Raw genomic sequence first — 27,806 nt, 5'->3', positions numbered from 1 at the left:
ATTCAAAGAGATACTAAACATTTCTCAACCTAACAAAAAGCAGAAAACCTACTAACTCTCAGATTCAGAAAGCACAATGAATCTCAAGCAGGACAAATAAACGGTAAAGCTCTAGGACACAAAAACCAAAAGGAAGACTACCTTAAAAACAGCCAGAGGATAAAGACAGACTGCGTGTAAAGGAAGACAGACTGACATGTGACTTCCTATCCAGCAGTCAGGGAAACAGATGACAATGAAACAGTATCTCTCTGCTTAAACAAAGAAACTGTCTAGAACTGTATACCCAGCTGAAGAGTCTTAGAGAAACTAAACCAGTCTCTAAAGGATATTATTTTAGGAAGAAAGAAAATGATTCCAGAAGAGAGGTCTCAGATGTAAGAAGAACTGGGGAGAGCAAAACAACAGTTAAACGTGTTAGTAAATGAAACAAATGTTGATTATATAAAAGGATAATGCCTAATTGTGAGATTTTAAAAGATAATGAAAATACTAGACAAAATCACATAAGCTGAGTACGTTGATGAGTGGGGATAGGGAGAAGGGCTAGTTGTGATCATTAACATATTCTAGGCCAGGCTTCGTGGCTCACGAAGCACTTTGGGAGGCCGAGGCGGGCAGATCACCTGAGGTCGGGAGTTCAAGACCAGCCTGGTCAACATGGAGAAACCCCATCTCTACTAAAAATACAAAATTAGCCAGGGCTGGTGGTGCATGACTGTAATCCCAGCTACTTGGGAGGCTGAGGCAGGAGAATCATTTGAACCCGGGAGGTGGAGGTTGCAGTGAGCCAAGATCACGGCCACTGCACTCCAGCCTGGACAACAAGAGCGAAATTCTGCTTCTAAAAAAAAAAAAAGAGTTTTCTAAGGTTCTTGTTTAATTCGAGTAGATTAAAATTCTGATTAACTTTAGATTTTAAGTTATGATACACATTAAATTTATTTAAATTTATATATTTTGGCTATATTAGGTATTTTATAAAGTCTCTTTTTAATAAAAAAGAAGTAATGACGTTTATAATGCTTCACTGGCAATTTACCTTACTACATAGAGTACACACTGAGGTGGTAAGTCCACAGTACAGTGTTTCATGCATGAAAGACCACAATAATCCAGTAAGAGGCATTTGTTACAAGGTTTTAATAAAAGGCTCATGCTATTAGAAACTCACACACAAATCAAGCAATGCCTGTATATGTAACAAATCAAAATAGAGCTAGTTAGCTGAAGAGAGAGAGGGTTAAAGGGTTCAGGACCCTATCGTCTTGCCTGCTCAGAAAAAAAGTTATAAGCAAAACTTTAAGGAAAGAAAAAGGTTAATTTAACTTAAAATCTAGAAAACTTGGCAGAGATCACATATGTGTGTATTAGGCTAGTAAAATATTTCTTACTAACTACAAATACTAATGAAGCATTTCTTACCTACTGTGGAGCTATCATTTTCATACTGAGAGAGCAGATCTTCATCAGCTTGCTCATGCTTTTCACTAGGAGCAAAGTCTTTCTTAGAGAAGCTGCTGTTCTTCTTTTTTAAAAGAGCTGCTTTACTTTCAGGCTGATCTGAAACTGGAATTTCCACTGGCTGGTAATTAGCATGGATATATGGTTCTTCAGAAAGCATATAACCTTTACTGAAACACTCTAGCAACCACTTTGCTCCCACCACATGAGGCCTACAAAAACAGTACATAGTTATGTATTAGTGCAAGCTATAAAGACCATCATCCCACTTGTCATGCGGTTTCCAGAACTGCATGGATACGCAATTTTAAGAAAAATTATGTAGTAGAAATTGATTTGAATTAAAAACTGAAAAAACCTGTGGGCCGATTTATTCCAAAACTGCTTCAGTTCATCATCATAATCTCCCACAATAACATGAGTTACATCTTCATTAAGCTGGTTAAAACGAACTCCACCTCCACTGTTAATAAGTCTTCTCAGTTTATCTAGCTTTCTGCCACTAAAACCGCAAAGATACATCTGCAAGAAAGAAAATATTTAATGTATATAACATGCTTTCTCTCAATAGAAAAAAACTAAAAATATATATCTAAATCCACTGCGTATAAATAAGACAACTTGTGTACATTTAAGATATATGAATAAATATATTCTGAAACTTTTGATTTTTTAACCGTTCTGTAACTTTGATTTTTTAATCACTCTTTACAATCTCATACAGCATTATTATCTTTCACAGTAGATATTTGATAAGTATTTTGAGGCTATAAATAAAATAGAAGCCAGATTCCAACATCTTCTAAATATTAGTGCATACCAATTTCTAAAATGCAGGTAACTTCTTTAACTGTGAAGCTTACTTGTAAATTTTAAAGTAATTATAAAAGTAAACTGTAGTTAGCTTTCTGAATTCGGAACACCTGGGCTTAAATTGTGTGTGTGTGTGTGTGTGTGTGTGTGGGCGCGCGCGTGTGCATGTGTGTGTGTGCATGAGCGTGCGTGTGTGTGCGCGTGTGTGCGTGTGTGGGCGGGGGGGGGGGGGGGGGGTGTTGTTTTTTGCCAGCTGCCAATGATTAACGACAATAGGCAAGTTGTTTATACTCTTTAAACCAATTTTCTTACCTATAAATTGATGTTACCTTATTCACAGAGTTGACTGAACAAAAAATACATGTACGTCAAAGAACTGAACACAATGCTTTGAGGATAACATGTATGCAGTAATTTATTTTTAACCACCAGGATGTATACATTTAAATCAATTTAATCAATATAAAAATCATTTTACCTCTATTTTACATAAGGTGACCTTAAAAAAAATTTAAGTATAACAAATGTATCCCAAACTGTATTTACACCCCAAATTAAATCACCCCCATTACTAGACTATATTTTAACAAGTAATTGGAATCATATACTTTCTATATGTAAGAAATAATTAAAAGTTATATCTAGAATTGGTAGTCTAGGATAAAAGATCACACAAAACACCTCTGGGCCAGGTGTGGTGGCTCATGCCTGTAATCCCAGCACTCTGTGAGGCCAAGGCGGCAGACCACTTGAGGTCAGAAGTTCAAGACCAGCCTGGCCAATAAGGTGAAACCCCGTCTCTACTAAAAATACAAAAAACTAGCCGGGCGTGGTGGTGGGCGCCTGTAGTCCCAGCTACTTGGGAGGCTGAGGCAGGAGAATGGCATGAACCCGGGAGGTGGAGCTTGCAATGAGCCGAGATCGTGCCACCGCACTCCAGCCTGGGCGACAGAGCGAGACTCCGTCCCAAAAACAAAAAAAAAATAGAAAAAGTAGCCAGGCATGGTGGCACACACCTGTAATCCCAACTACTTAGGAGGCTGAGGCAGAATTGCTTGAACCTAAGAGGAAGATGTTGCAGTGAACTGAGATCACGCCACTGCACTCCAGTCTAGGCGACAGAGCAAGTCTCCGTCTCAAAACAAAAACAAAAGCCCACCTTTTGTTTAGCTAGTAAGTTGGTAAGTTTAAAAAAAAAAAAAAAAAAAAAGGTAATTTGCTAAATTTTCACTCTTGTTGACCAGGCTGGAGTGCAATGGCACAATCTCGGCTCACTGCAACCTCCGCCTCCTGGGTTCAAGCGATTCTCCTACCTCAGTCTCCCAAGTAGCTGGGATTACAGGCGCCTGCCACAACGCCCAGCTAATGTTTTTGTATTTTTAGTAGAGATGGGGTTTCACCATGTTGGCCAGGCTGGTCTTGAACTCCTGACCTCAGATATCTGCCTGCTTGGGCCTCCCAAAGTGCTGGGATTACAGGCATGAGCCACCACGCCCAGCTCCAATTTCCCTTCTTAACAATAAGGTAGGGTTAAATTTTTGCTACTCTGTGAAAATTAATGCACAGCCAAGTCATTCTACAAATAGGAATACATTAAGTTTTCCAATCTAAGACAGCTGAAAAAGTATAGCATATGATGTTTCCATCAACAAACTCATAAGACAATTATTCATATACTAAAAAATTAAATAGCCCAAGAAATACCAAACAAAGCAGTGGCTCTAATGGTGAGGAACACAGACTTTGGAGTAGATAACTGGCCACTTAATGTCTCTCTGTGTGACTCTGAACAAGAATTTTAATTCTCTAAGTCTTACCCTCAAGATAATATCCATTTTAGAGTTATCTGTGGGAATTAAATGAGATTTTATATATATATTAACATACATAAAATGATCAGTACAGTGTCTAATACACTGTAAACACTGAGATGATAGTTATAAATAAAAGTCCAAACCTGGGCAACATAGTGAGACCTTGTCTCTACAAAAAAATTTTAAAAACTAGCCAGTTGTAGTGGCACATGCCTGTAGTCCTAACTGCTCGCGGACTAAGGGGTGGCTGATGCCCAGGAGTTCGAGGTTACAGGACGCTATGATTGTGCCACTGTATTCCAGTCTGGGCGACAGAGTGAGACTCTATCTCAAAAAAATAAAAATAAAAAATCCAATAAGTCGTTCAGAAACTAAGTGCTCTCAAAATACAGCAGATGGAAAGATTAATGTAGTTAGGAGGGTTGAGAGAAGAGTTAAAACCTGAAATGAACTTTTAAAAGGTAACAGAAGGGCCGGGCGCGGTGGCTCACGCCTGTAATCCCAGCACTTTGGGAGGCCGAGGCGGGCGGATCACAAGGTCAGGAGATCGAGACCACGGTGAAACCTCGTCTCTACTAAAAATACAAAAAATTAGCCGGGCGCGGTTGTGGGCGCCTGTAGTCCCAGCTACTCGGGAGGCTGAGGCAGGAGAATGGCGGGAACCCGGGAGGCGGAGCTTGCAGTGAGCTGAGATCCGGCCACTGCACTCCAGCCTGGGCGACAGAGCAAGACTCCGTCTCAAAAAAAAAAAAAAAAAAAAAAAAAAAAAAGTAACAGAGGAAGATACCTCACAGGCAGAGGGACTCTTGCAGCCAAAGGATGGACATGGTCTAGTAAGCACATCTACTTAGCTAGAGTGGAGAGTTTACATAGGTAGTAAGAAGCAAGCCCAACTCTGAAGGGTCTTCAAAGTCAGGCCAGGAAATGCTAATGCATATCATCACTTACTGCATGTATTATATAATAAAGACGTACCCGACAACCATCTAATAAATCTTCAGGTGCTTGAAATGCACTGACATCCAGATTTTCTAGATTTTCAAGTGTAGGCTCCAGTTTGCTGTTAAGTGAATTACATATTGATTCACTTATGCAACTTGCATTTATGTTGGAAATATTGCTGACATCTGAAAGAGTACGACCTACATATTTTGAAAACATGTATAAATTTATGGGAGATAAAATAATCGTCATTATATATTGTCTATGGATTAACTTTTCTTACAAATATAGGGCAATAAACAACTTCCAAAGTAAGATTCAGGGGTGTTTACTGAAATCTTAGTGGCAAAGTATAAAAAGGGAAAATGAAATTAATTAAGCCTCTTATCTTATTTAAATGAAAATAGATTTAACACATTTTCCTAATAGTGTCTTGTTTCCCATAAAAATCTGAAGTTGCTGACTTTAAGGTCCAAGGGGCTTACATTTGAAAAAATATTTTAAACATTTTGCCAACACAACACCTACAAAATAGAAACAGTTTCAATTTTTATACAAATACAGACGATCTATAACAATTGCAGCAAAACCGTAAATTAAGGAAAGATTAATATATGCATGTCAGTAATGTTTAAAAGATTAATACTTGTATCTTAAGCCTCCATCTACCATTGTTCTTAATTTCTTTGATCATCTTTTGCATTACATCAGGGTATAAAAGAAAGCATTCATTCATTCTAAAAAAAAGTTATGAACAGTTCAGTACTAACTTTTTACACAATTTGACTATTATACAATTATGCCTAGAAGCACAGCAAACAAGAAAAAGAAATTCCCTATCTCAGTGATTCTATTAACATACTGATTATTACACAGAAATATGACTGTCTTCAGAATATTTAATCTCAGTGAGACTCACTATCAATTGTGTTGATGTGGCCAGTAGGAGTCGAAGAATTGGGCATAGTCTTTGCTTCTGGCCTAGGTTCTGTCTTGTACATGGATTCATCCTGACAAAAACCTTTCTCGATACTGTCAAAAAACCACTGCGTGGTCACACAGTGTACATTCCATCTCTTGGCACACTCATACTTCTGACCTGTAGCGTTAAGAAAGAAATAGAGAAAACAGGAGAAACCAAGAAATGAAAACCATTAAAATCTATCTTTGCAGAAATATTCAAATTATAACAGGTTAATTTTTTTTTTTTGAGATGGGGTCTCACTGTGTTGCCCAGGCTGGAGTGCAGTGGTGAGATCTTGGCTCACTGCAACCTCTACCTCCCTCCTGGGTTCAAGCGATTCTCCTGCCTTAGCCTCCTGAGTAGCTAAGATTACAGACACGTGTCACCATGTCTGGTTAATTTTTTTGTATTTTTAGTAGAGACGGGGTTTCACCATGTTGGCCAGGTCTCAAACTCCTGACCTCAGGTGATCTGCCCGCCTTGGCCTCCTAAAGTGCTGGGATTACAGGCGTGAGCAACTACACCTGGCTGTAACAGGTTATTTTAAAAACCTATCAACAAAATTAAAGTTACCAGTACTTACTCTTAAACAGTATGCTACATAGTTTATTACAAAGTAGTATTTTAGCTTACTGCCTAATTATATTTTCTATGTGTTGTATAAATACACATGCCATGTGAGAGGGTTTATCTTTTACACAAACTGCAGGAAGACAGGAGCAACTGTGGGGTAACAGAATTAATACTGGACTTGGGTTTGCATATAGGCTCCATCATTTACTTTCTTTAAACCAGCTTGTACAATGTGAAAATTGTAAATGTGTGCAATATAATAAATTCTAACTTTGAACAGACTATTCCAATGTCAACAGGCTTCTACTTAAAGTCCAGGATAGATAAGCCAATAGATAAATTACGTTAAAAATATGTATCTTTTTATTACCTTAAAAATCTTTAATACAATGTTTTTGAAGCAGTATCACAGAGGAATTGAGGTCAATATGTCACATGAAATGTTTTTTGGCATTCTTGAGAGAATCAACAATGAACAGTCTTCAGATTCAGAAAAAGAACAGCAGTATCAACTCTACTCACAGTGATCCTATCACAATTGGCCATACCCAAAGTTCTGACTTAAGGACAATTACCATTTAATCTTAATTTCTTCTCAATCTAGGTAGCTTAGTAAAACACGGTACACATATAAAAGGCAATAATAAAAACATTAACAAAACTCATCTTTTATCAATTTGTGTATATTTTAAGAGTGCTGATAAAAAATCATCCAGAATAATGTTATGGAACACCAAACCTAACAGCAGTTTTAAAGAATTTTTCTTGTTGGTAATGTCTTTTTCGTTTTTTACTGCCTCATGTTCCGCAAGGTGTGTCTTCCAGTTAAAACTTGTAGTTCATTCAGTCAAACTAAAACTAAGTTAAGCCTTTTTAAATTAGTCATTAGAAAGAAATGCCAATTAGCTATATTTATTAGTTTTCCTGTTATTTACCCAAACTTCTTGTCATTATTTGGTAATTGTGTGAGGAACATTTTTAAAAAATCAAAAGATACAAAAGTAGGCTTAAATAAAACATCACTAAAAGTTTTTGGTTTTTTTATACTTACTCAATGACCTGAATAAATATGAAAGAAAGTCATATAATCGGTTTATAGATTGTGACCCAAACTACCTTTGCAAGATGTTAGAGAAAACAGTATCAAACTAGATTAATGACATGTCAGAAGTAAAAGCTGTTCTGTAAAGATGTTAAAATATGAAATACTAGTGGCTGGGCATGGTGGTTCATGCCTGGAATCCCAGCACTTTAGGAGGTCGAGGTGGGCAGATCGCTTGAGGTCAGTTAGAGGCCAGTCTGGCCAACATGGTGAAGGCCCGTCTCTATTAAAAATAAAAAATTATCCAGGCGTGATGGCAGGTGACTGTAATCCCAGCTACTCGGAAGGCTGAGTTGGGAGAATCACTTGATCCCGGGAGGCAGAGGTTGCAGTGAGCTGACATTGTGCCACTGCCCTCCAGCCTGGGCAACAGAGCAAGACTCTATCTCAAAGTAAATAAATAAATACAAATAAAATACTAAATACTAGAGAAAATGTTTCATTTGTCCCTTTGTGAAACACAGTTTTACCTTTTGGTTCTTGCACAATGAGGTGTGTACATTCATTCATTTTCAATTGTCCCATGTATTGACCTCCATGCTTAACCGTGAGTTGCTGAACTTCCTTCCTGTCTAAGCCACATAAGCCAGTCACACAGATTATGCAACCAAGAAAAATAGGACACTTGAAATCTTCCATATTTATATCAGTGTATCTAGTTATTTTTCTGTGGGAATGAAATGGTTAAAAAAGAAAATATTAAATTTACCAGAAGAATAATGAAAAACACAAATACCACTATTGCTTTCCTCATTTTTTAGGATTTAAAATCATTTTTTTACAAAGGAGAACCACCAAACAGAATTACACTAATTGCTCACCGAGTTCAATAACATGTCTCTAACACAAAGTAATTGTTTCAGATACAGTCTCTCAAAACCATTTTAAGGGAAAAATATACATTTCCTTCACTCTAGCCCTTGCTGGTCACAGTGGTATATTTTCCAAAATTGTAAGTCTGCATCTCTACTTAAAAACCCAAAGGTAATTTGGTTGCCTATTAGAAAAATGAACTTTTTAATCTTCCCATTATTCTATATAAGTAAAAGCAATGATTTCTGGCAAAATACCAACAAAAATATCATTATTCTGTTGCCATGCAAGGCAGATGTGCTGATGAAGTAATCACATTGGGAATGAGAGTTGCTGACATGGAGACATACTTAGGATATGCCGCATGGTGTTGAAAACAAGCCCAGAAAAATGCCGATATAATTCATATGCCAATAGAATTCTGTGGTATTTGGTCTTGTGGTTGTTTATCTAGTTGCAGGGGAACTAAAGTGCGCCCCTTGAAATAAGCTCTAAGCTCCATGAGGGAAGTGACTATCTGTTTTGCTTACTAAATATAACTAAAGCCTAGCTCGGGTCAGATATGTAAAATGGGCTCAGTTAACATTTATTAAATGATCACATCTCAGCTGATGACTTACATATGTTTATATTCAACCTTACATATGCCATTTTTTGGAAGGAATGCAACTGCCAAAATGACTAATTTATTCTCTATCTTAACACACGGGAATGGAGTTGAAGGATAATGCAACATAAAAGCTACAGAATTGCCAAACTCGTTTTCTCAATATTTCAGAAACATTTACAGCTGAGAACTTTATCGCCAAAGCATTTATCACTCTGTAGCTAATGATAAACCCTTAGCCCATTCTATGCCTGTCAACTTATGTCTTGGTAATAAGAGCTTGTAGATCCTGTTCTTCTGTTTTCGCTGGAGAAAACAGTAATGACACTATTTTTTTCCCTGAATGATAAATCCAAAGAGTATATCACATGCCAAAAATGACTGAATGCATCATTTTTTCAAATCTAGAAAATATAAAAATGTCTTTCTTACTTCTCTTGTGACTTCTCCCAAAGTGTTTTTATCCAAGAGGGAAGCAAAATAGGTTTCTTCAGGTTTGCAGCAACTAAGTATTTTTTGCTACCAACTTCTCCCGCAATAAGGTGAGTTACTGATACGTTAAGGTCTCTGTATACTCGTCCGCCCATCATTTGTACATATTTATGAACTTCTTCCTGTAGCCCCAAAAGAGAACACATTAATACTGAAGCAAACAATATTGCTTCCATTTTTATACACGATCTCATAAATGCATTTTACTTTTGATAGTTTGAACACATAAGTGTTACATAACATTATAAAGTTAAACAATTAACCAAATTATTTTTTGGGAGATAAATATGAATTATATTTTAAAAAGATTATTTTCCTATATTTATCCCTTTCAACTCCATGAATGTATTAAACTATTATACAGAGCATGTATAAATCTTTGCTTCTATATATTTTAATATACATGTGTATTTTTAACAACATAAATTGTATCTATATAATATATAAATACATGTTTTAGCCAGGCTTGGTGGTGCATGCCTGTAGTCCCAGCTACTCAGGAGGCTGAGGCATGAAGATTACTTGAGCCCAGGAAATCAAGGTTGTAGTGAGTTGTTATTGTGCCACTGCACTCCAGCGTGGGTGACAGTAAGACCTTGTCCCAAATATATATATATATATATATATGTACTTCTATAGCTCTCTCTCAGAATGATTTTTGTTTTTTGTTTCCGAGATGAAGTCTTGCTCTGTCGCCCAGGCTGGAGTGCAGTGGCGTGATGTTGGCTCACTGCAACCTCCGCCTCCCGAATTCAAACAATTTAGAATCCTTTTTTTAAAAGGCTGTCTACCTATAGCTGAAAAAAATGTAAGTGATTTAAAAATGAGTGTCCTTTTAAATTAAAACAAAAAATTTAAAGTAGCCAGTTTTCAACAAAAGAAATTCTATATTCAATTTACTTAAAAAAGTATATGTATACATATATGCACACTGTGGTTGTATAGTGAACTTTGTTAAAAGTCACGAACAATAAATGGAAGGTCTTTTATCTTCTATGCAGTGAAAAATTAAGAATAAGAAATACATAAATTGTTCAATCATGATGAGGTCAATATCTACCCTTTTTTCTTTTTCCAGACTTGTACAAGATACGGTCACATCAGACATAACCATATTATAAACTGGATGTTCGGCTCTTGGGACACATCGCTGGTGGTGCATACAAAATATGACTACTTGTGGACCAACAATTCTGCAGCCAAGCTACGAAAGAGAGAAAAGTTTACATGAGTTAAGAAGGAAAAGACCACCAGTCTTACCAAATTACATTTTGTAACATTCACCAATTCTTTACCAAAGTTGATGATCACTGTGGAAAAATCAGCAAATTGTTATAAGAAAAAAATAAAGACGACTATATAATTTCTCAGATATACTATACATTAAACACTCACACACAAAAGCAAATCAAACAATGCAAACTATCAAAAGAAATAAACTTCAGGCCAAGCACAGTGGCTCACGCCTGTAATCCCAGCGCTTCAGAGAAGGCCAAGGGGGGTGGATCACCTGAGGTCAGGAGATCCAGACCAGCCTGGCCAACACGGTGAAACTCTGTCTCTACTAAAAATACAAAAATTAGCCGGGTGCAGTGGTGGGCACCTGCAATCCCAGCCTCTAGGGAGGCTGAGGCAGGACAATTGCTTGAACCCAGGAGGCAGAGGTTGCAGTGAGCTGAGATCACATCACTGCACTCCAGCCTGGGCGACAGAGTAAGACCCTATATCAGAAAAAGAAAAGAAACTTCAAGAGCCCCTTTCACTCAAAACTGCCTTACTGCTTACACCTATAAGCCCAATACTTTGGGAGGCTGAGGTGGGAGGATCACTTGAGCCCAGGAGTTCAAGACCAGCCTGACCAACATCGAGAAACCCCGTCTCTACTAAAAATACAAAAACTAGTCAGGTGTGGTGGTATACATCTGTAATCCCAGCTATTCAGGAGGCTAAGGCACAAGAATCACTTGAACCAAGGAAGCAGAAGTTGCAGTGGGCTGAGATCGTGTCACTGCACTAAAGCCTGGGCAACAGAACAAGACGCTGTCTCAAAAAAAAAAAAAAAAAAGCCTACTGTAACATAATTAGCCTTTCAATCCTGGTCTTGCCAAACCAAAAGAATGCCAATGTACTCATAAGTTGCATAATACTTCATAATCGGCAAAGAATGTATGTCAACTGAAGCAAAGATAAACCAAAAAACAGACTACCAAAGGAACACACTAGAAGTCAGCAAACCTTTTTGAGGTGATCAAAGACAATGCCACTAAAAGGGTCACAGATATAAAGTGATCTATCATTCTCCTTTATCTTCAATGCCTCTTCTTCTGTAATAATCTGAAGATATTCTTCTGATTGGAATTCTTTTATGGACTGAAAGAAAAAATAAAATAAGAATGTACCTGAAATGACTCCCCTTGTATTTAGGTCCTATTCAAATTCCATCTCAAATGCAGCCTTTTCCCTATTGAAAATCACCATCATGTCTCACTTAGACCTCTGCAGAAAGCTCCCAAATGGTCTTTTTCCCTCCCTTGCCCTAAATCTGTTCTCTACACAGCAGTTAATAATCTTTTTAAAAATACAAGTCAGATCATGTCACTGCCTGCTCAAAACCTAATGTCTTCACACCGCACCCAGAATAAAATCCACATTTCTTACTATAGCCTTCAAGACAACACAGTCTGGTTCCTGCCTATCTTCCCACCTTTACCTCCTACTTCTCGTCTCCCTTGCTTACTCTATTCCAGCCACTCCCACTTTCTTGCCTGCCCTGGAACAAGCCAACCATAACCTCATTTAGACGCTCTGCTCTTGATCTTGCGGCAGGGAATACTCTTTTTCCAAGTTTTCACCTGACTTAATCCCCCACTTCAATCAGGTCTGCTTAAATGTCACCTCCCCAGAGATGCCTATCCTAACCATGCTTTCTCAAATACCCTTCCTCTACCCTTTTAGTCTATTTTATTTAAAAATACATATATATATAGTTTTGTCTCTCTCCCCTGGAAGTTTCGTTATGTTTGCTACTATATCCTGACACCCAGTAAGCACTCAAAAATGTTCTGAACCAATTTTGAGGTCCTTATGTTAAATACAGTAATCCCTTTAAAACTGTAAGTCAGATCATGTTTACTCTTCTGATTGAAACCCTCCAATGGCTCTCCACTGAGAGAAAAATGGCCCACAAGGCCCTACATGACCTCTTTACCATTATTCTCTGACACATTCCTTAGCACTCTTCCCCCATCCCTCACTTACTACACAACAGAACACTAAACTTGGATAGAGACTACAGACACTTTCCCAGGGGCTGTATAACATTCTCTGCCTGAAACATTCTTCTCCAAATATCTGCAAAGCATCTCACCTCCTTCACGTTTACTCAAATATCTTTTCCTCCATAAAGCCTACCCTGATGGCACCCTATTTAAAATTATAACCCCCTTTTCTTCCCACCCCCAAGAAACATCCTCTGGAACCCCTTAACCTGTTTTGCTTTTCTCTCTTCCCAATTTATCATGTCTGATTAGTGTCTATGTCCTCCTGTTAGAATGTAAGCTCTGAGAGAACAGAAATCTTTGCCTGTTCTGATCACTGATAAATCCCAAGTACTAGAGAAGTGCCTATCAAATCATGAACACTTCAATAAATACTTGCTGAATGAATGAAATTTTAAAAAATCTGCTACAAATGCTTCTCAAACTTTAATGCACACTGACGATCTTGTTAAAAATGCAGATTCTAAGTGGTGAGTCTGGATTGGAGGCCAAGATTCTGCATCTTGAACAAACTTCCAGGCCATGCTGATACTGCTGAGATCTGTGAGAAGCAAGGCTCTACATCACCTCTACTATCATCCAATTATCACACTGTACATAATAAAACATAATTTTTAACAACCAAAAAATTTTCAAGTATGACCAGTATACGACTGACTCAAATTTTTACAGCACACAAAGGACCACTCTGGTTAGGAGGCAAATGAAAGCAACTTAATTTCCAAAAACTGCAGGTCAGTCACATTAAACAGCAATGAGATAATAGACTTCCAGCCCCCCGAAATACATAATAATGTACTTAGATCAATTCAAAAATATGTAATAATGATATATCTGTATTAACGTAGACTATTAAATTATTATGAAAGTGAAATATCTACTTCTAAGACATAAAGCCCAACAAATCAAAAACACTTAAAAACAAGAAAATGAATTCACGGTATTAAGACGTTTTCAACTCTTACCTCGAGAGCTTTAAAAAAACATTTGGAATTGTCTGAAGACTTTAAAAACTTCACAAAAAACGGTTCTTTGTCATTTCTGGACATTTCTGAACTGTCAAAATAAAGGAACCATTAACAAGAACAAAACCACATTAGGTATAAAGTTCCATGTTTAACCCACCTATTTTTCCATGCAGGCAAGAATGCCTAAAGACAGACATTCTGGCTCTGCCGGTGAATTCGTCAAAGGCATTTGTAAGAAACCCTGGAATGTGCCCTTGAACCCATCATTTAACTTCCTCCGTTTTCTTTGGCAAAGCCAAAGAAAAAGATGCCAACACCAATCCTTGCAAATCAGAGAGCAAAATTAACCCGAATTGAATACACTGAGGAGGGCCCTGCTATGAAGGCTCTAAGCCTTCTAAGCCAATGGACATTCAATTGCACTTGTTTTATGGATACACAGAGTGCATCTGTCCCTGCGGACACCCACGGCCTGCGAGGTTCGTTCACCCCTCAGTAAACAGATTTTAAATATAAACATGGAAGCCAGTTAGCATGGTCTTTGCCTCTGCATAAGGCCAGATGCTCCAGTTCCCAGCTCCAGAAAAAGGCCTGGCTCTGGGATCACGGAAGCCACGTCCTTTAGGTGTCAAAGGCCCACCCGCCAGTCCCAGGGCCAGTTACTAGGACAGGAAAAGAGGGTCCTGAAGGCCATAGAAGGCATCGCGAACCCCAGTTGGGGCCGGGGAGGAGCTGAGTCCCCACTCCGCGCCTTACTTACCTCGTTGGGGCCTCGGGGTCTCCGGGCGGCGAGTCGGGGGACGCGCTGCCCGCAGTGCGGTGGCTGGGGTCGGGCGCCAGCCCGGCGCACAGCCCCCTCCCCCGACTCGGCGCCGCCCCTACCCCAAAGCAAACGATGGAGAACCCGGAAATTGCCCAGAACGGAAACCGACTTTCGCGCCAACCGCGCGGCTGCGCTCGCCTTTTCCGGTGGAAGTGACGCCATCCGCAGCTGCGGCAGGAGAGCGGAAATGTCAAAAGTGGAGGTGAGCGGTCCGTGGGTGGTAGGGAGTCAGGGAAAGCTTGGGCCGGATCCCTTGGGTTAGGGCTTTGCTGGGCAGGCCTACTCTCCGCGGCGAGTAGGCCCAGCGCCGTCGGTTCAAGAGGTAGGACCACAAGCCAGGAATACTCCTTTACTGTTAAAAAAGCCACGGAAAGAAAGGATGTCCTCAATAGATGTACTTACTTTATACCTGCCTTATACCAGGTATGCACGGAAAAACGTATTATCCAAAACAATTCCTTGAGGCAAATAGTGGTAGTTCCATTTTGCAGATGTAAAAACGGAGGAAGTTAAATGATGGGTTCAAGGGCACACGGCTAGTAAGTGGTAGAATTAATAACTGCATCCAGGTCTTCTGACTACGGACTGGGTGGTTTCCCTCCAACACAGCAGGAATAGAATCACTGCCTAACACAGCCACAAGATGGCAAGGGAAGAAAGGATGACCTACTACACAGCTAATGTCTTTGCCAAGATCGTCAGTGGTCTCCCCTCCTCCTCCCCTTCAGTGGACATCTCCGTTCTCTTTCTCTGCATCTGCCTCGTACTGGGGAGATTCTAGGACTGAACCTAAGGTTCAAATGGCAGAGAGCAAAGGGAGAGGGGGTAAAATGGGCCTGCAAAACCTTAGCTCAGTGGTAACTAGTGGTAAACTGATTAGTTGTTGCTTCTTTTCATTTTATTCTTTAAAAATATTTTTTTTCTTATTTTATAAAATCTTCTAGCCACTATACTAATGCGGATCATTTTATTCTTGACTGCTGAGATTGAGAAAATGACTTTGGATTTACTAATGTAAAAGTATAATGCCATGTCCCTTGATCGTTTTTGTTTTTCTTTTCTCTTTAGAGCCTAAAGATAGTAGTGAGCAGCTTGAGTCTTAAGTGTTTGAATACAACGATGGAAGGTGACAAGGATTCTTTGCTTGGCCAAACTTTAGTCAGACTCCTCAACATTCTCATAGGTTTATCTGTGTATTTCCTTGGAAAATCCAGTTAGAACCCTCCACGCTCAATATCTGATCAGGTTCCTCATCCTCTACCATACTTAGGTGATGTCTGATCACCTTCACCTATTTTCAGCAAGAAACCCCTTTACTCCTGAAGTTCCTTCTTAGTAATATTGTATCCAGTGACCCCAAACTTTTGTTCCTTGGCTATAAATTCCCACTTGCCCATGCTGTATTTAAAGTTGAGCCCCCTCTCTTTCTCCTAATTCGGCATCCCATTGCCATGGTTGCTATACGTATCCTGATGGTCCTGAATAAAATCTGTCTTACTATGCTTTAATAAATTTCTATCATTCATTTTTTATTTATTTATTTATTTTTTATAAAAAATGAGTCAGAATCAATTAACACTGGGGCTCAAAGGTAAAGACCTATTGCTGGGGGAAGGGTGAAGAAAGCCTTAAAAACTAAAAACAAAAATCACTAGAGGTGGAAAAAAAAAATAAACCACATTAATTGTTAAGGTGCAAATCTGACCTGAATCTGTAATAATAATTAATATTTCTGTTAACTGTAAAGGGCACTTTACAGTTAACATGGGACTCCTCACACTATTCCCGTTTACTCTTTTCAGCAACCCTATAATAGATGGGTATCATTGTCTCATGTTATGGAGATGGGGAAAGTGAAGTTCAGGGACTGTGTCACTTGCCCGTGCCTTTCCTGACACACCACACTGCTCCTGGGTACGTGCTGTCTGCCCATCTATGTGTGAAGGTCCACACCAGGGAGGGAGCCCATTCCTGGCCTTTCTGGCCCAAGTAGAGACCTCACACAAGAAGGAGATTCATAGATGCTGCTCATGAAGATGGAGAAAATGCACCCTTTAGCTTTTAGCCAGCCGGAACTTGATAGCAGAGGAGTGACCTGTCTTTAGAGTAAGAGTTCACCACTAGGGGCAAAGTTCTCCCATCGTGTGTCTCGAGACAAGCAGAGAGGATCTGTCTCTAGTACCTACTCCTGGAAAATGGATAGAGCAGTGGTTCTGATGTGTAGTCTCTGGGCCAGCAGCATCAGCATCTCCTGGGAATTTTGGGGGAATGAAAATTCTTGGGCTCAACTTCAGACCTATTAAGTCAGGAACACTTGGGGTAGGGCTAACAATCTGTGCCCTTCAGGTGATTTTGATACACATTTAAGTTTGCTTGAACAGCAGTCCTTCAGGAAAGGGTGAAAATGGTTAGTCATTTCTCAGTATGCACTGAGGATTGATTCCAAGGCCCCCTGCCGATAACAAAATCTGAAGATGCTCGAGTACCGTATATATATGCACATACTCCCATGTACTTTTTTTTTTTTTCTGAGACAGAGTCTCACTCTGTTGCCCAGGCTGGAGTGCAGTGGCACGATCTCGGCTCACTGCGATCTTCACCCCTGAGGTTCAAGCGATTCTCCTGCCTCACTCTCCCGAGTAACTGTGATTACAGGCGTCTGCCACCGCACCCAGCTAATTTTTGTGTTTTTAGTAGAGACGGGTTTCACCATGTTGGCCAGGCTAGTCTTGAACTCCTGACCTCGTGATCCACCTGACTCAGCCTCCCAAAGTGCTGGGATTACAGGTGTGAGCCACTGTGCCTGGCCACTCCCATGTACTTTAAATAATCACTAGGTTACTTATAATACCTGATGCTATGTAAATACTATGTAAACAGTTGTTATACTGTTTTTTAAAATTTTATTTTTTATTGTTTTTCTTTTTCCACTATGGCAAATTTTACACAAAAATTGTAATTTTTTTTTCTGAATATTTTCGATTCCCGATTGGTTGACCTCCTCAGATGTGGAACCCACAGATACAGAGAACTAACTGTATATGGGTTTGTGGTCCCTGAAGACTTTGGTGAAAACAGGGAAAGGTTGTGATATGACCTTGGAAGCTGAGGTTTTGGTGTTTGCTTTGGCAGCATATTTACTGAAAAAAAAAAAAAAAAGAAATGATACGGAGATTAACATTGCCCATGTACAAGGATGACATGCAAATTTGTGAAGCATTCCATATTTGCCGGTCATGGTGTTTCACGCCTGTAATTCTAGTACTTTAGGAGGCCCAGGCTGGAAGATCACCTGAGGCTGCTAGTTTAAGACCAGCCAAAGCAACCTAGCAAGACCCCCATCTCTAATATTTACAAAAATTTTTTTAAAAGAAGCTGGGGACCGGGTGCTGTGGCTCACATCTGTAATCCTAGTACTTTGGAAGGCCAAGGTGGGCAGATTGCTTGAGCCCAAGACTTTGAGACCAATCTGGCAACATGGTAAAACCTCATCTCTACAAAAAATACAAAAATGAGCTGAATGTGGTGGCGGGCATCTGTAGTCTCAGCTACTCGGGAGGCTGAGGTGGGAGGATCACCTGAGCCTAGGAAGTTGAGGCTGTGGTGAGCCATGATCATGCCACTGCATTCTAGCCTGGGTAGCAGAGTGAGACCCTGCCCCCTTCCTCCCTTAAAAAAGAAAAGAAAAGAAAAGAAAAGAAAAAACTGTAGTTGGGGTTGGGAATTAACTTTCCCCTCACTTTCCTGGCATTTAGGGTCAGTTTCCTCTTTCTCTGGCACTTCTGTCACCTAGAGCCAGTCTCTCTAGACCCTGCTTGGGATGAGATTACAGGCAACTTTATCTGTTTATAGAATGGGAAAGGAGGCCAGGAGCGGTAGCTTATGCCTGTAATCCCAGCACTTTGGGAGGCTGAGGTGGGCAGATCATCTGAGGTTGGGGGTTCGAGACCAGCCTGACCAACATGAAGAAACCTGTCTCTACCAAAAATACAAAAAATTAGCCAGGCATGGTGGTAGGCACCTGTACTTGGGAGGATGAGATAGGAAAATCACTTGAACTCAGGAGGCGAAGGTTGCGGTGAGCCGAGATCGCACCATTGCACTCCAGCTCGGGCAAAAAGAGCGAAACTCCATCTCAAAAAAGAAGAATGGGAAAGAAATCACAGGAAACAAATATGACTAAATAGTTACTTTTACAATGTGGGTGGTGGGAATATGAATATTTCTTATTATATTTTACTACATAGATAATATTTCTCAAAATTAAAGCCAAACTAAAACTAGGTTTTTTGAGTGATAGAGTTTTACATTTGTTTCCAATGCCGTAAATGAATATATATAAATAAATGAATGTACGATTTGTTTTTATTTTTGTTTTGAACTGGAGTCTAACTCTGTCACCCAGGCTGGAGTGCAGCGGCATGATCTCAGCTCACTGTAACCTCTGCCTCCTGGGTTCAAGTGATTCTTCTGCCCCAGCCTCCCAAGTGGCTGGGACTATAGGCACGTGCCACCATGCCCGGCTAATTTTTGTATTTTTAGTAGAGATGGGGTTTCACCATATTGGCCAGGCTGATCTTGAACTCCTGACCTTGTGATTCGCCCGCCTCGACCTCCCAAAGTGTTGGGATTACAGGCACGAGCCACCACGCCTGGCCTTGAATGTACAATTTAAAAGTGAAATTAGTAAATGATATTTATCACTACAGAAATAGTCTGATTAGCAAAACATTTGTTTAAACTATGGTCTTCAGTAACCTGGAAGATAGAACATAGGCCTACTAAGTCTGCTGAGCTCTAGTGAAGAGGAGGTAAAATGGAAGATCAGCAGCACATTCTATTCTATGTTGGTTGCTACTGGCTGCATTTAATTAGGTAAGCAAAAGACAAGCTCAGGGAATTGGCCTGTTTGCAAACAAAAATAAAGATAATTTAAAAATCCGGGCAGGTGCAGTGACTCACACCTTTAATCCTAGCACTTTGGAAGGCTGAGGCAGGAGAATTGCTCGAGGCCGAGAATTCAAGACCAGCCTGGGTGACACAGCCAGACCTTGTCTCTCCAAAAAAGTGTTTTGTTTTGTTTTTTTAATTAACTAAGTGTGGGGGACACACCCCTGTAGTCCTAGGTACTGGGAGGCTGAGGTGGGAGGATTGCTTGAGCCCAGGAGTTTGAGGTTACAGTGAGCTATGATCTCACTATTGCACTCTAGCCTGAGTGACAGAGCAAGACCCTGACTCAAAAAAAAAAAAGAAAAAAAAAAATTCAAGTATGTGAGATTTTGCAAAGTTGGAAAAGCTGACTTCATCTGTGTCCTAAAAACAAGAGATAAACCTAAGAAAGGTTTTGAGCAACAAATGCCCATTACAACCCGGCTCTGTGGAAAAGATCTACTTAAAGAATATGGTCCTCTCACCCAAGCTAGGTAGGCACCATCAACTGAGAGAGAGGTATGGGGCCAAAGATAGCGATCAGGTGTGAAAATTTTGTCTAGGAAAGAACTGGGGAGGGGACTACTTATGTAGAAGAACAACTCTGCCATGGCTTCCCCTGTTGATAAGCTTACACTTATCAATAGAGGCAAAGGCTTGAATTGCAACTTCTCTGAGCCCTGGCAGAACACCTTGTCATCCTTAAAGGAGGTGTCTAAGGAGCTACTAGAAAGGCATCTCTCACTCGCCTTTCTGTCTCTCCTAAGAGGCCGTCATGACATAGTTTCTCATCACCTCCCAGGTTTTGAGGAGATATGGGGCTTTCTGCCTCACTCCCCTCATGATAGGACTGCAGAATATAAAAGCACTAGCTACCATCTAGATTTGGCTCCTTGGTAATAGAGTATCCTACAACTCACATTGCCATCATCAGACCCAGGGAGATGACATCTTTCACTTATTCTTCTCTGTTGCTATCTATGGAAGTAATAAACCATCTAAATCTAAAATTGTCTCAAGTATATTCACTGGTGGAATCAGGCCCTACCCTTGACCTTGTTTTGTATGTGTGAGGTTGACAGCCACCATGTGAAACTGACTGGAACCAAATAGATCTGAAGATTACGAACATTTTGAGGTAATTGCTTTCTGAACCCAACCAGAAACCTGGAGTATTCAGACTTTGATTTAATCCTCAAATTTTCGTAGCACAAGTAGGTGAAAAGTCATACAGCCCCAAGGAGCACAAACTCCTCAATACTGAGATATGGATAGAGAGGGTAATAGAAAATGAAGATCCTCCCAGAAGGAAGCACCAGGGATCTTGAAGAGCAATGAGCAAAGGAGCTCCTGTAACAGAACAGAATCTGATCTAAACAGAACCCCCAATAGAGAGCCTCCTAGTGCCTGCCCAACTTCAAAATTGATACTGACTAATGATGGCTATGGGTCTCCACTGCTCCCTTTTCTGAAAAGGAGTTTTATTGTTGTTATTTTGTTTGTGCCTCCCCGTTCCCCACTGTGTAGCAGATGTGTGCTTGGGCAGGGAAGGACAAAAACATTGTCTTTTGAGTCGTATGTTACTGGTTGATTCTGGCAGAGACCATGTAGAAACCCTTAGTGTCTCACCCATACCCCCTCACCCTTAGCATTAATGCACATTAGGAAACTTCCAGCTGCCAGCATCTGTGTTCATTGCATGAAGGCATTCTCTGGCACCAGGAATCTGCTCTGCCACCTGCACAGTAGGCCAGAGGGCTAAAGGATTTATGACCCACAGGAAAAAAAACCCTCAAATGATGGCTGACAGGAGTTGATGCACAAAAACCCTTGTTTGCATGTCCCATGGATGGGATATCTACTCGGACTCTCATGGTTTCCTCAGGGGAATTAAGGCCCAGGGTCCACAAGTGGCACAGTGGCAATTGACTTGTTAACACATTCTTTGGATGCCTTTCTCCCTGTCTCGCATCTGTATTTTATTTTCTTCTCTCCCCCCTCCCCCGCCCCCAAACTGAGACGGAGTTTTGCTTTGTTATCCAGGGTGGAGTACAGTGACGCGATCTCAGTTCACTGCAACCTCTGCCTCCCAGGTTCAAGCAATTCTCTTGAACCTCCCGAGTAGCTGGGATTACAGGCACCTGCCACCACACCTGACTAATTGTTTGTATTTTTAGTAGAGACGGGGTTTCACTGTATTGGCCAGGCTGGTCTCAAACTCCTGACCTCAGGTGATCCGCCCATCTAGGCCTCCCAAAGTGCTGGGATTGCAGGCATGAGCCACCGTGCCCAGCCACATCTCTACTTTCTTGCCTGTGTTTCTTGTCAAATAAAACATCTGAGAAGTCTTGTCTAAAACTCCATTTTCTGGGGCTGCTCAAACTAAGACAAAAGACCCCAGACATGTGCTCCCCTTTCATAGTGTTTTGCTGTTGCTGAGAAGTAGTTTCCCAGCCAGGGACTACAGTTCCCATCCTCTTTACAATTGGTGGGGTCATGGGACTGAGTTATGGCCAATAGAATATAGGTAGAAGTGATGTTTGTCACATCCGGGCTTGATCCAGGAAAATTTCTTGCACTACCTTCCAAGCTCTTCCTTATTCTGTCATTTGAATGTCAACACATGGAGCAGTCTTGGAAGCACGTGTTGAAAATGGCAGAACCTCTCTCAGCCTGGATCCCTGAATGACTGAATGGAGCTATGAAAGTGAACTCCCCACTCCCACCCTAACAAATCACCATGATTGCTGCCAGATGGGCTTTATGTTACTAAGAAGTCAACTCCTATTGTGTTAAACCATTAAGATTTTGGAACTTTGCTATTATAGCAGTTAGTGCCAATCCAACCAATTCTGAACTTGGAAACAGTTTAAACAAACACATTGCCCCCATGCCGTTATTACTTCAAGATCCCTTGGAAAGGGGAAGGTGTGAAATTGCTCCAGAGACAAATGCCAGAGGCCACATGAGAAAGAGCATGGACTATGGAAGCAGACTGCCTAGTTTGAATGCCAGCTTGGACACCTACTAGCTACCTGACCTTGGGCAAGTCACTGGTTAACCTCTCCGTGCTTCACTTTCTCTCTGTACAAAAAGGGGATGCCAATAACTTTGTGGGGTTACTATCAATTAACATTTGGGAAGCACTTAGCACCCTGCCTGGTACACAATTAATAATAAATCTATACATCCCAAGTTTTCCAAAGGTCATCTTTGCCATGAAGTTTTTAGACTGTTTTCCACCATACAAGCATCATACCTTCTGCTTTGCTATTTGTGAGAGCCTGCACCAAAGCACAGAAATGACTTTAGCACTTTGGATGTCCTATCTTTGCAATATGACTTTGTCTCAGTACACATGAAGTTTTCAGAGTTTGACCTAATCTAGGGTCGGGGGCACAGTGGCTGCTATTGGATTTAGGCTGTGTTAGTTTTAGGTGGATAATTAACCTTAGAAGGAATGATCACCTCTGGACTTTATTTGGTTTTTCTCCATAGGTCTGCAGAGGAGATTGCTCAACCCACTTTTGAGACATTCGTGTGCATTTATTGATCTGTGATTTTTTGAGCCCAATATTATAGCAGACACTATTTTCCAACCTTGTATTAGAATGTTGGACAAGAAAAAAGTGATCTCTGCCCTCATAGACCCTATTTCCTTTCAAATGTTTGAATAAGTGAAGGGAGAGCCAGGACAGTTGAAGATGAACCACTTGGCACAAAGTCAGAGGGAATCTGGCTTTGCCTGAGCACAGGATCACTGCTGGCTTACAGAGAAACCAGCCGAGCTGATGGCAGTTTCAGGGCTGGGAAAACAGAAGTGGAGGCAAGATCCCAGTGAGAAGGGAGGAGCAGAGAACTAAGCTTGACAAAGGGCCAGTTTTCTCCTTAAGATACTTGGCACAATTTGAAGTTCCATGGAATGGGAGATAAAAAGATAATGCTACACCTGGAAGAGGCTCCAATAAATATATCAAGTATATGAGTTTCCTGTTACTATTGTAAAAAAAACTTAATATCTTACAGTTTTGGAGGTTGGAAGTCGGAAATGGGTCTCACTGGGCTTAAATCAAGATGTCAGCAGGGCTGAGTTCCTTTCTGGAGGCTCTGTTTCTACATTTAAAGAACCCTTATGATGATATTGGCCCACCTGGATAATCAGGCAATACATTTCTAAATAAACCATGAGTTGAATAAGAAATCACAATAAAATTAGAATATATTTTGAACTGAAAAACCATGAAGTTATAATATATCAAGAAAAGGAATGCTTATAGGGAAATTCATAGCCTTCATCACATATAGTAGAGAAGAGAGGCTGAAAAATCAATGACCTTAACTACCTTTAAAAAAAAAAAAAAAAAGCAAGAGAAGCCAAGCACAGTGGCTCACACCTGCAATCCCAGCACTTTGGGAGGCCAAGGCAGGCAGATCACTTGAGGCCAGGAGTTAGAGACCAGCCTGAACAACATGGTGAAACTCCATCTCCACTAAAAAAAAAGACAAAACAGTTAGCCAGGTGCTGTGTCTCATGCCTGTAATCCCAGCTACTCAGGAGGCTGAGGCAGGAGAATCACTTGAACCCAGGAGGCGGAGGTTGCAGTGAGCCGCAATCATGCCACTTCACTCCAGCCTGGGCAATAGAGCGACACTCTGTCAAAAAAAAAAAGAAGAAGAAGAAGACAAAGGAGAAGGAGGAGAAGAAGAAAGAAAGAATAAAGAAGCTAGAGAAAGACCAAAACTCAAAGAAAGTCAACAGAGCAGAAATCAATGAAATAATAAATGAACGTACAATAGAGAAAAACAGCAAAGCCAAGGTGGATTCTCTGAAAAGATTAATGAAATAGGTAAAATCCTGGCAATACTAACCAAGGAAAAGTGGTAACATAAATCACCAATATCAGCAATGAAAACACTAAATACCACATACTAAAAATGTCAAAGGATAAGATCGTGAATGATTTTATATCAATAAATTTGAAAATTTAGATAAAATGGACACATTTGTTTAAAAAAAAAACTTACCAATATTGAAATTTGAAGGATCATAAAGCCTGGATATTTCTCTAGCTATTTAAGAAACTCAATCTGTTATCAAAAACGTTTCCACAAATAAAACTCTAAACACAGGTGGCTTCATTGGTGAAGCCTTGCAAACATTTAAGAAAGAAAGAACGCTATTCTTACACAGTGTCTTCCAGAGAATAAGAAAAGAAGTAGCATATTCCAGTTCATTTTGTGAGCCATTATAACTTTGAAACCAAACTTTTAGTGACATTAAGATAAAGAAAACTGCAGAATGATTTCTCTCACGAACACAAATGCAAAAAAATCCTAAAAAGAAAAGTAAGTTCAGCAACATGTAAAAAAAAAGTTATGCATAATAGCCAAGGAGGGTTTATTCCAGGAGTGTAAGAGTAGTTTAACATTTAAAAATCAATTAAAGGAGTCCAGCGTGGTGGTGCACAGCTGTAGCCCCAGCTACTTGGGAGGCTGAGGAGGGAGGATAACTTGGGCCTAGGAGGTGGAGCCTTCACTGAACTATGATCCCACAGCTGCACTCCAGCCTGGGCAATAGAGCAGGACCCAAGCAAGAAGGAAGGGAAGGGAAAGGAAGGGAAAGAAAGGGAGGGGAGGGGTGAGGAGGGGGAAAGAGAAAGGAAGAATGGAAGGATGGAAGGAAGGAAGGTAAACAGAAAAAAGAAAGAAAGAAAGAAAAAAAGAAAGAGAAAGAAACAATTAGAGGAGTTTACCACATTAACATAAAAAGAAAAGGGAATCATATAAGTATCTTAGATGCAGAAAAAATACTTGACAAAATGCAATACCCATTCATGACCCAAAATTTCGGCAACCCAGGAAGGAAGGAAATTTCCTTAATATGGTTAATAATATTTAAAACAAAACACCAGCAAAAATTTTGCCTAATGGAGAATTATTGAAAACTTTCCCTATCACTACTTCTACTCAATATTGTATTAACAGTTTGGCAGTAACTATTAAAGCTGAACATATATCTACTTCGTGATGTATGGGGAAACCCTGCAGTAATGCATACCTAAGTGCACTAAAAGACATGTAGTAGAATGTGATGTGAGTTCTAGCCAGTGCAGTAAGTCAAGAGGAAAGAGATTCCTAAGGATCTGAAAGGAAAAACCAAAACTGACGTTATCCATATAAGATATAAGGATGTACATGGAAAAGAAACAATTCCAACTGATAAGACAATTCAGCAAGATCACTAGATTCAAGGTCAATATACAAAACCCAATTGTTTTTTTCAGATACTAGCAGCAGATAGAAAATAAAATTAAAATTATATTCACAGCAGCACTATCCTTAGGAGTCCAAACTGAAGACTGCAACGATCAGGAGGAAAGATAAAACGTGCTGCATACACAGTGTAAAATGTGCAATGCTGAGAATGAATAAAGGGCAACTATACACAACATAGGTGAATCTCACACACAGAATCTCCAGTGAAAGAGGCCAAACACAAAATTGTACATATGGTATGATTCCATCTGCATAAAGCTCAAAAATCAGCAGAATTAGTCTATTCTGTTAGAAGTCAAGATAATGGGTACCTTTGTGGGAGGGGGCTGTGCCAGCTCTGTTAACGTTTTGTTTCTTGATGTGGGTGCTGGTTATGTGGATGGGTTCATTTGATGATAATTAAGCAGTACATTTATTTAGGACATGTGACGTTGTATGTATATTTATTATATTTTAATTAAGAGTTCTTAAATTTTTATTTAAATTCAGATTTTCCTCAGGCAGAAGTCAGACTTGAGCAGGATCGCACTGCAGGTGCGAGGAGAGGCAGCCCTCTCTGGGTTCAGCGCTTCACCTGACCTTGGCCTCCCAGAGCTGAGGGCTGCTGGGGACAGTGTCATTTGGGTAGAGTTTCCGAGAGGACCCAGGAGTGGTCCATTCTCTCGATGGAGACCCTTTGGGAGGAAGAGTCTGAGAATCCTTGAGAATTGTGTTCAAAAGGTTGGGTATACGAGAGCGCGTGCTTTCCTGGGGGAAGAGCCCACAGTTTTCACCCTATGGACAGCCCCCGAATCCCAAAGATTTTGTGTTTTTGAGATGTTTAGGAGCTGCTGGGCTGGATGAGGGTCGGGGGGGGTCAGAAACTTGCAAACTAGCAACTCACCTGGGACCCCCTGCGGATCTCTCTCTGGGTTGTAAGGCGACCAGACTAGTGCGCTCCGAAGCTGCTCAGGCTCCGGGGTGCTGCCCCTTCGCCCGAGGTGCAGCCTCGCAGACCCCGGCGCTGGGCAGGGGGCGGGAGACAGTCTCGCATCTTGCAGCCCTCTGGTCCCACTGAAGGCACAAGCTGCTAGCTGCCTGCCCCACGGGAGGAGTGCGAGGAGTAACGAGGGTTACTTTCCCAGGGCAAACCTTTCCCGTGAGGCGCTGCTTGCTCCGGCAGGGTAAAGTCGGACCAGGCGCGAGAGCGGGATGGGTGACGCGCGCCAGCCGCGGAGAATGAGGCTCGCCATCTGCGCCCTGCTGTACGCCGGGGCCCTGGGTGAGTGCGCGCTGGGAGTCGAGGTGGGGGCCGGCGCTGCAGGGTGCTCCGTGGAGGCACTGGGTGCCAGCAGCGGCTCGGTCACAGCGGGACCCTGCGCGACGACCGGACAGCCAGCGGACCTGCAGGGCTGCGATGCACCCCTAAAAGTGCTTTCTCCACGCGGGCGCACCTGACACTTTGGTCCTCCCAGAAACCCATTGACCAGAGAGAGGATTGCAAACTATGACTAGCTGGCCAAATCCTGTCTGCGGCTTGATGTTGTATACACCTAGATGAGCCGAGAATGCTTTTCACATCTTTAAATGGTTGAAAGGGAAAGGCCGGACGCGGTGACTCAGATCTGTAATCCCAACATTTGGGGAGGCCGAGGTGGATGGATCACCTGATGTCAGGAGTTCCAGACCAGCCTGGCCAACATGATGAAACCCCGTCTCTACTAAAAATACAAAAATTAGCCGGTTGTGGTGGCGCGCGACTATAGTCCCAGCTACTCGGGAGGCGGAGGCATGAGAATCTCTTGAACCCGGGAGATGGAGGTTGCAGTGAGCCGAGATCACACCACTGCATTCCAGTCTGGGCGACAGAGTGAGACTCTGCTTAAAAAAAAAAAAAAAAAAAAAAGATTGAAGGGGAAATCTAAAGAGCAATATTATGTGACATGAAAATTATATAAAATTCAAATTT

The 27,806-nt window shown here is 40.9% G+C and overlaps 1 protein-coding gene, 1 long non-coding RNA gene and 1 other non-coding gene across 6 annotated transcripts in view; 2 read left to right on the top strand and 1 right to left on the bottom strand.

Annotated features, from left to right (window-relative positions):
- The window catches only part of TOPBP1 (DNA topoisomerase II binding protein 1), a 64,745-nt gene extending 49,988 nt beyond the window's left edge, over nt 1–14,757 (bottom strand). For 2 of the 3 annotated variants that reach the window (XR_004182286.1, XM_009201697.3), the window contains exons 1-10: nt 14,591–14,754; nt 13,828–13,918; nt 11,820–11,954; nt 10,645–10,788; nt 9,525–9,706; nt 8,143–8,339; nt 5,953–6,132; nt 5,067–5,233; nt 1,823–1,986; nt 1,426–1,676 (exon numbers count right to left, since the gene is read on the bottom strand). Coding sequence is in view for 2 of the 3 variants with exons in the window: in XM_009201697.3 (XP_009199961.2) it covers nt 1,426–1,676; nt 1,823–1,986; nt 5,067–5,233; nt 5,953–6,132; nt 8,143–8,339; nt 9,525–9,706; nt 10,645–10,788; nt 11,820–11,954; nt 13,828–13,911 (1,504 nt within the window). In the remaining variant the exon portion in view is untranslated. Of the gene's footprint in view, nt 1–1,425; nt 1,677–1,822; nt 1,987–5,066; nt 5,234–5,952; nt 6,133–8,142; nt 8,340–9,524; nt 9,707–10,644; nt 10,789–11,819; nt 11,955–13,827; nt 13,919–14,590 lie in introns of all 3 variants that reach the window. The other variant, XM_003895100.4, reaches the window with a different exon arrangement.
- Nucleotides 14,758–14,760: 3 nt separating this feature from the next.
- On the top strand, nt 14,761–16,161 carry LOC108584200. 2 transcript variants are annotated; one of them, XR_004182287.1, is made up of 2 exons: nt 14,761–14,855; nt 15,722–16,161. It is a non-coding gene; the product is annotated as an uncharacterized LOC108584200 (long non-coding RNA). The 2 variants fall into 2 exon arrangements; XR_004182288.1 differs by lacking the exon at nt 14,761–14,855 and adding an exon at nt 14,862–15,076.
- A 1,612-nt stretch (nt 16,162–17,773) lies between these two features.
- Nucleotides 17,774–17,884, top strand: LOC116273961. The gene has a single exon (XR_004182455.1). It is a non-coding gene; the product is annotated as a U6 spliceosomal RNA (small nuclear RNA).
- The last annotated feature ends 9,922 nt before the right edge of the window (nt 17,885–27,806 follow it).

Source organism: Papio anubis, chromosome 2 (assembly GCF_008728515.1).
Source record: "Papio anubis isolate 15944 chromosome 2, Panubis1.0, whole genome shotgun sequence".
NCBI classification, from domain to species: Eukaryota; Metazoa; Chordata; class Mammalia; order Primates; family Cercopithecidae; genus Papio; species Papio anubis.
The sequence above is the reverse complement of the archived record's forward strand: the minus strand, read 5'-3'. Positions and strand labels throughout refer to the sequence as shown.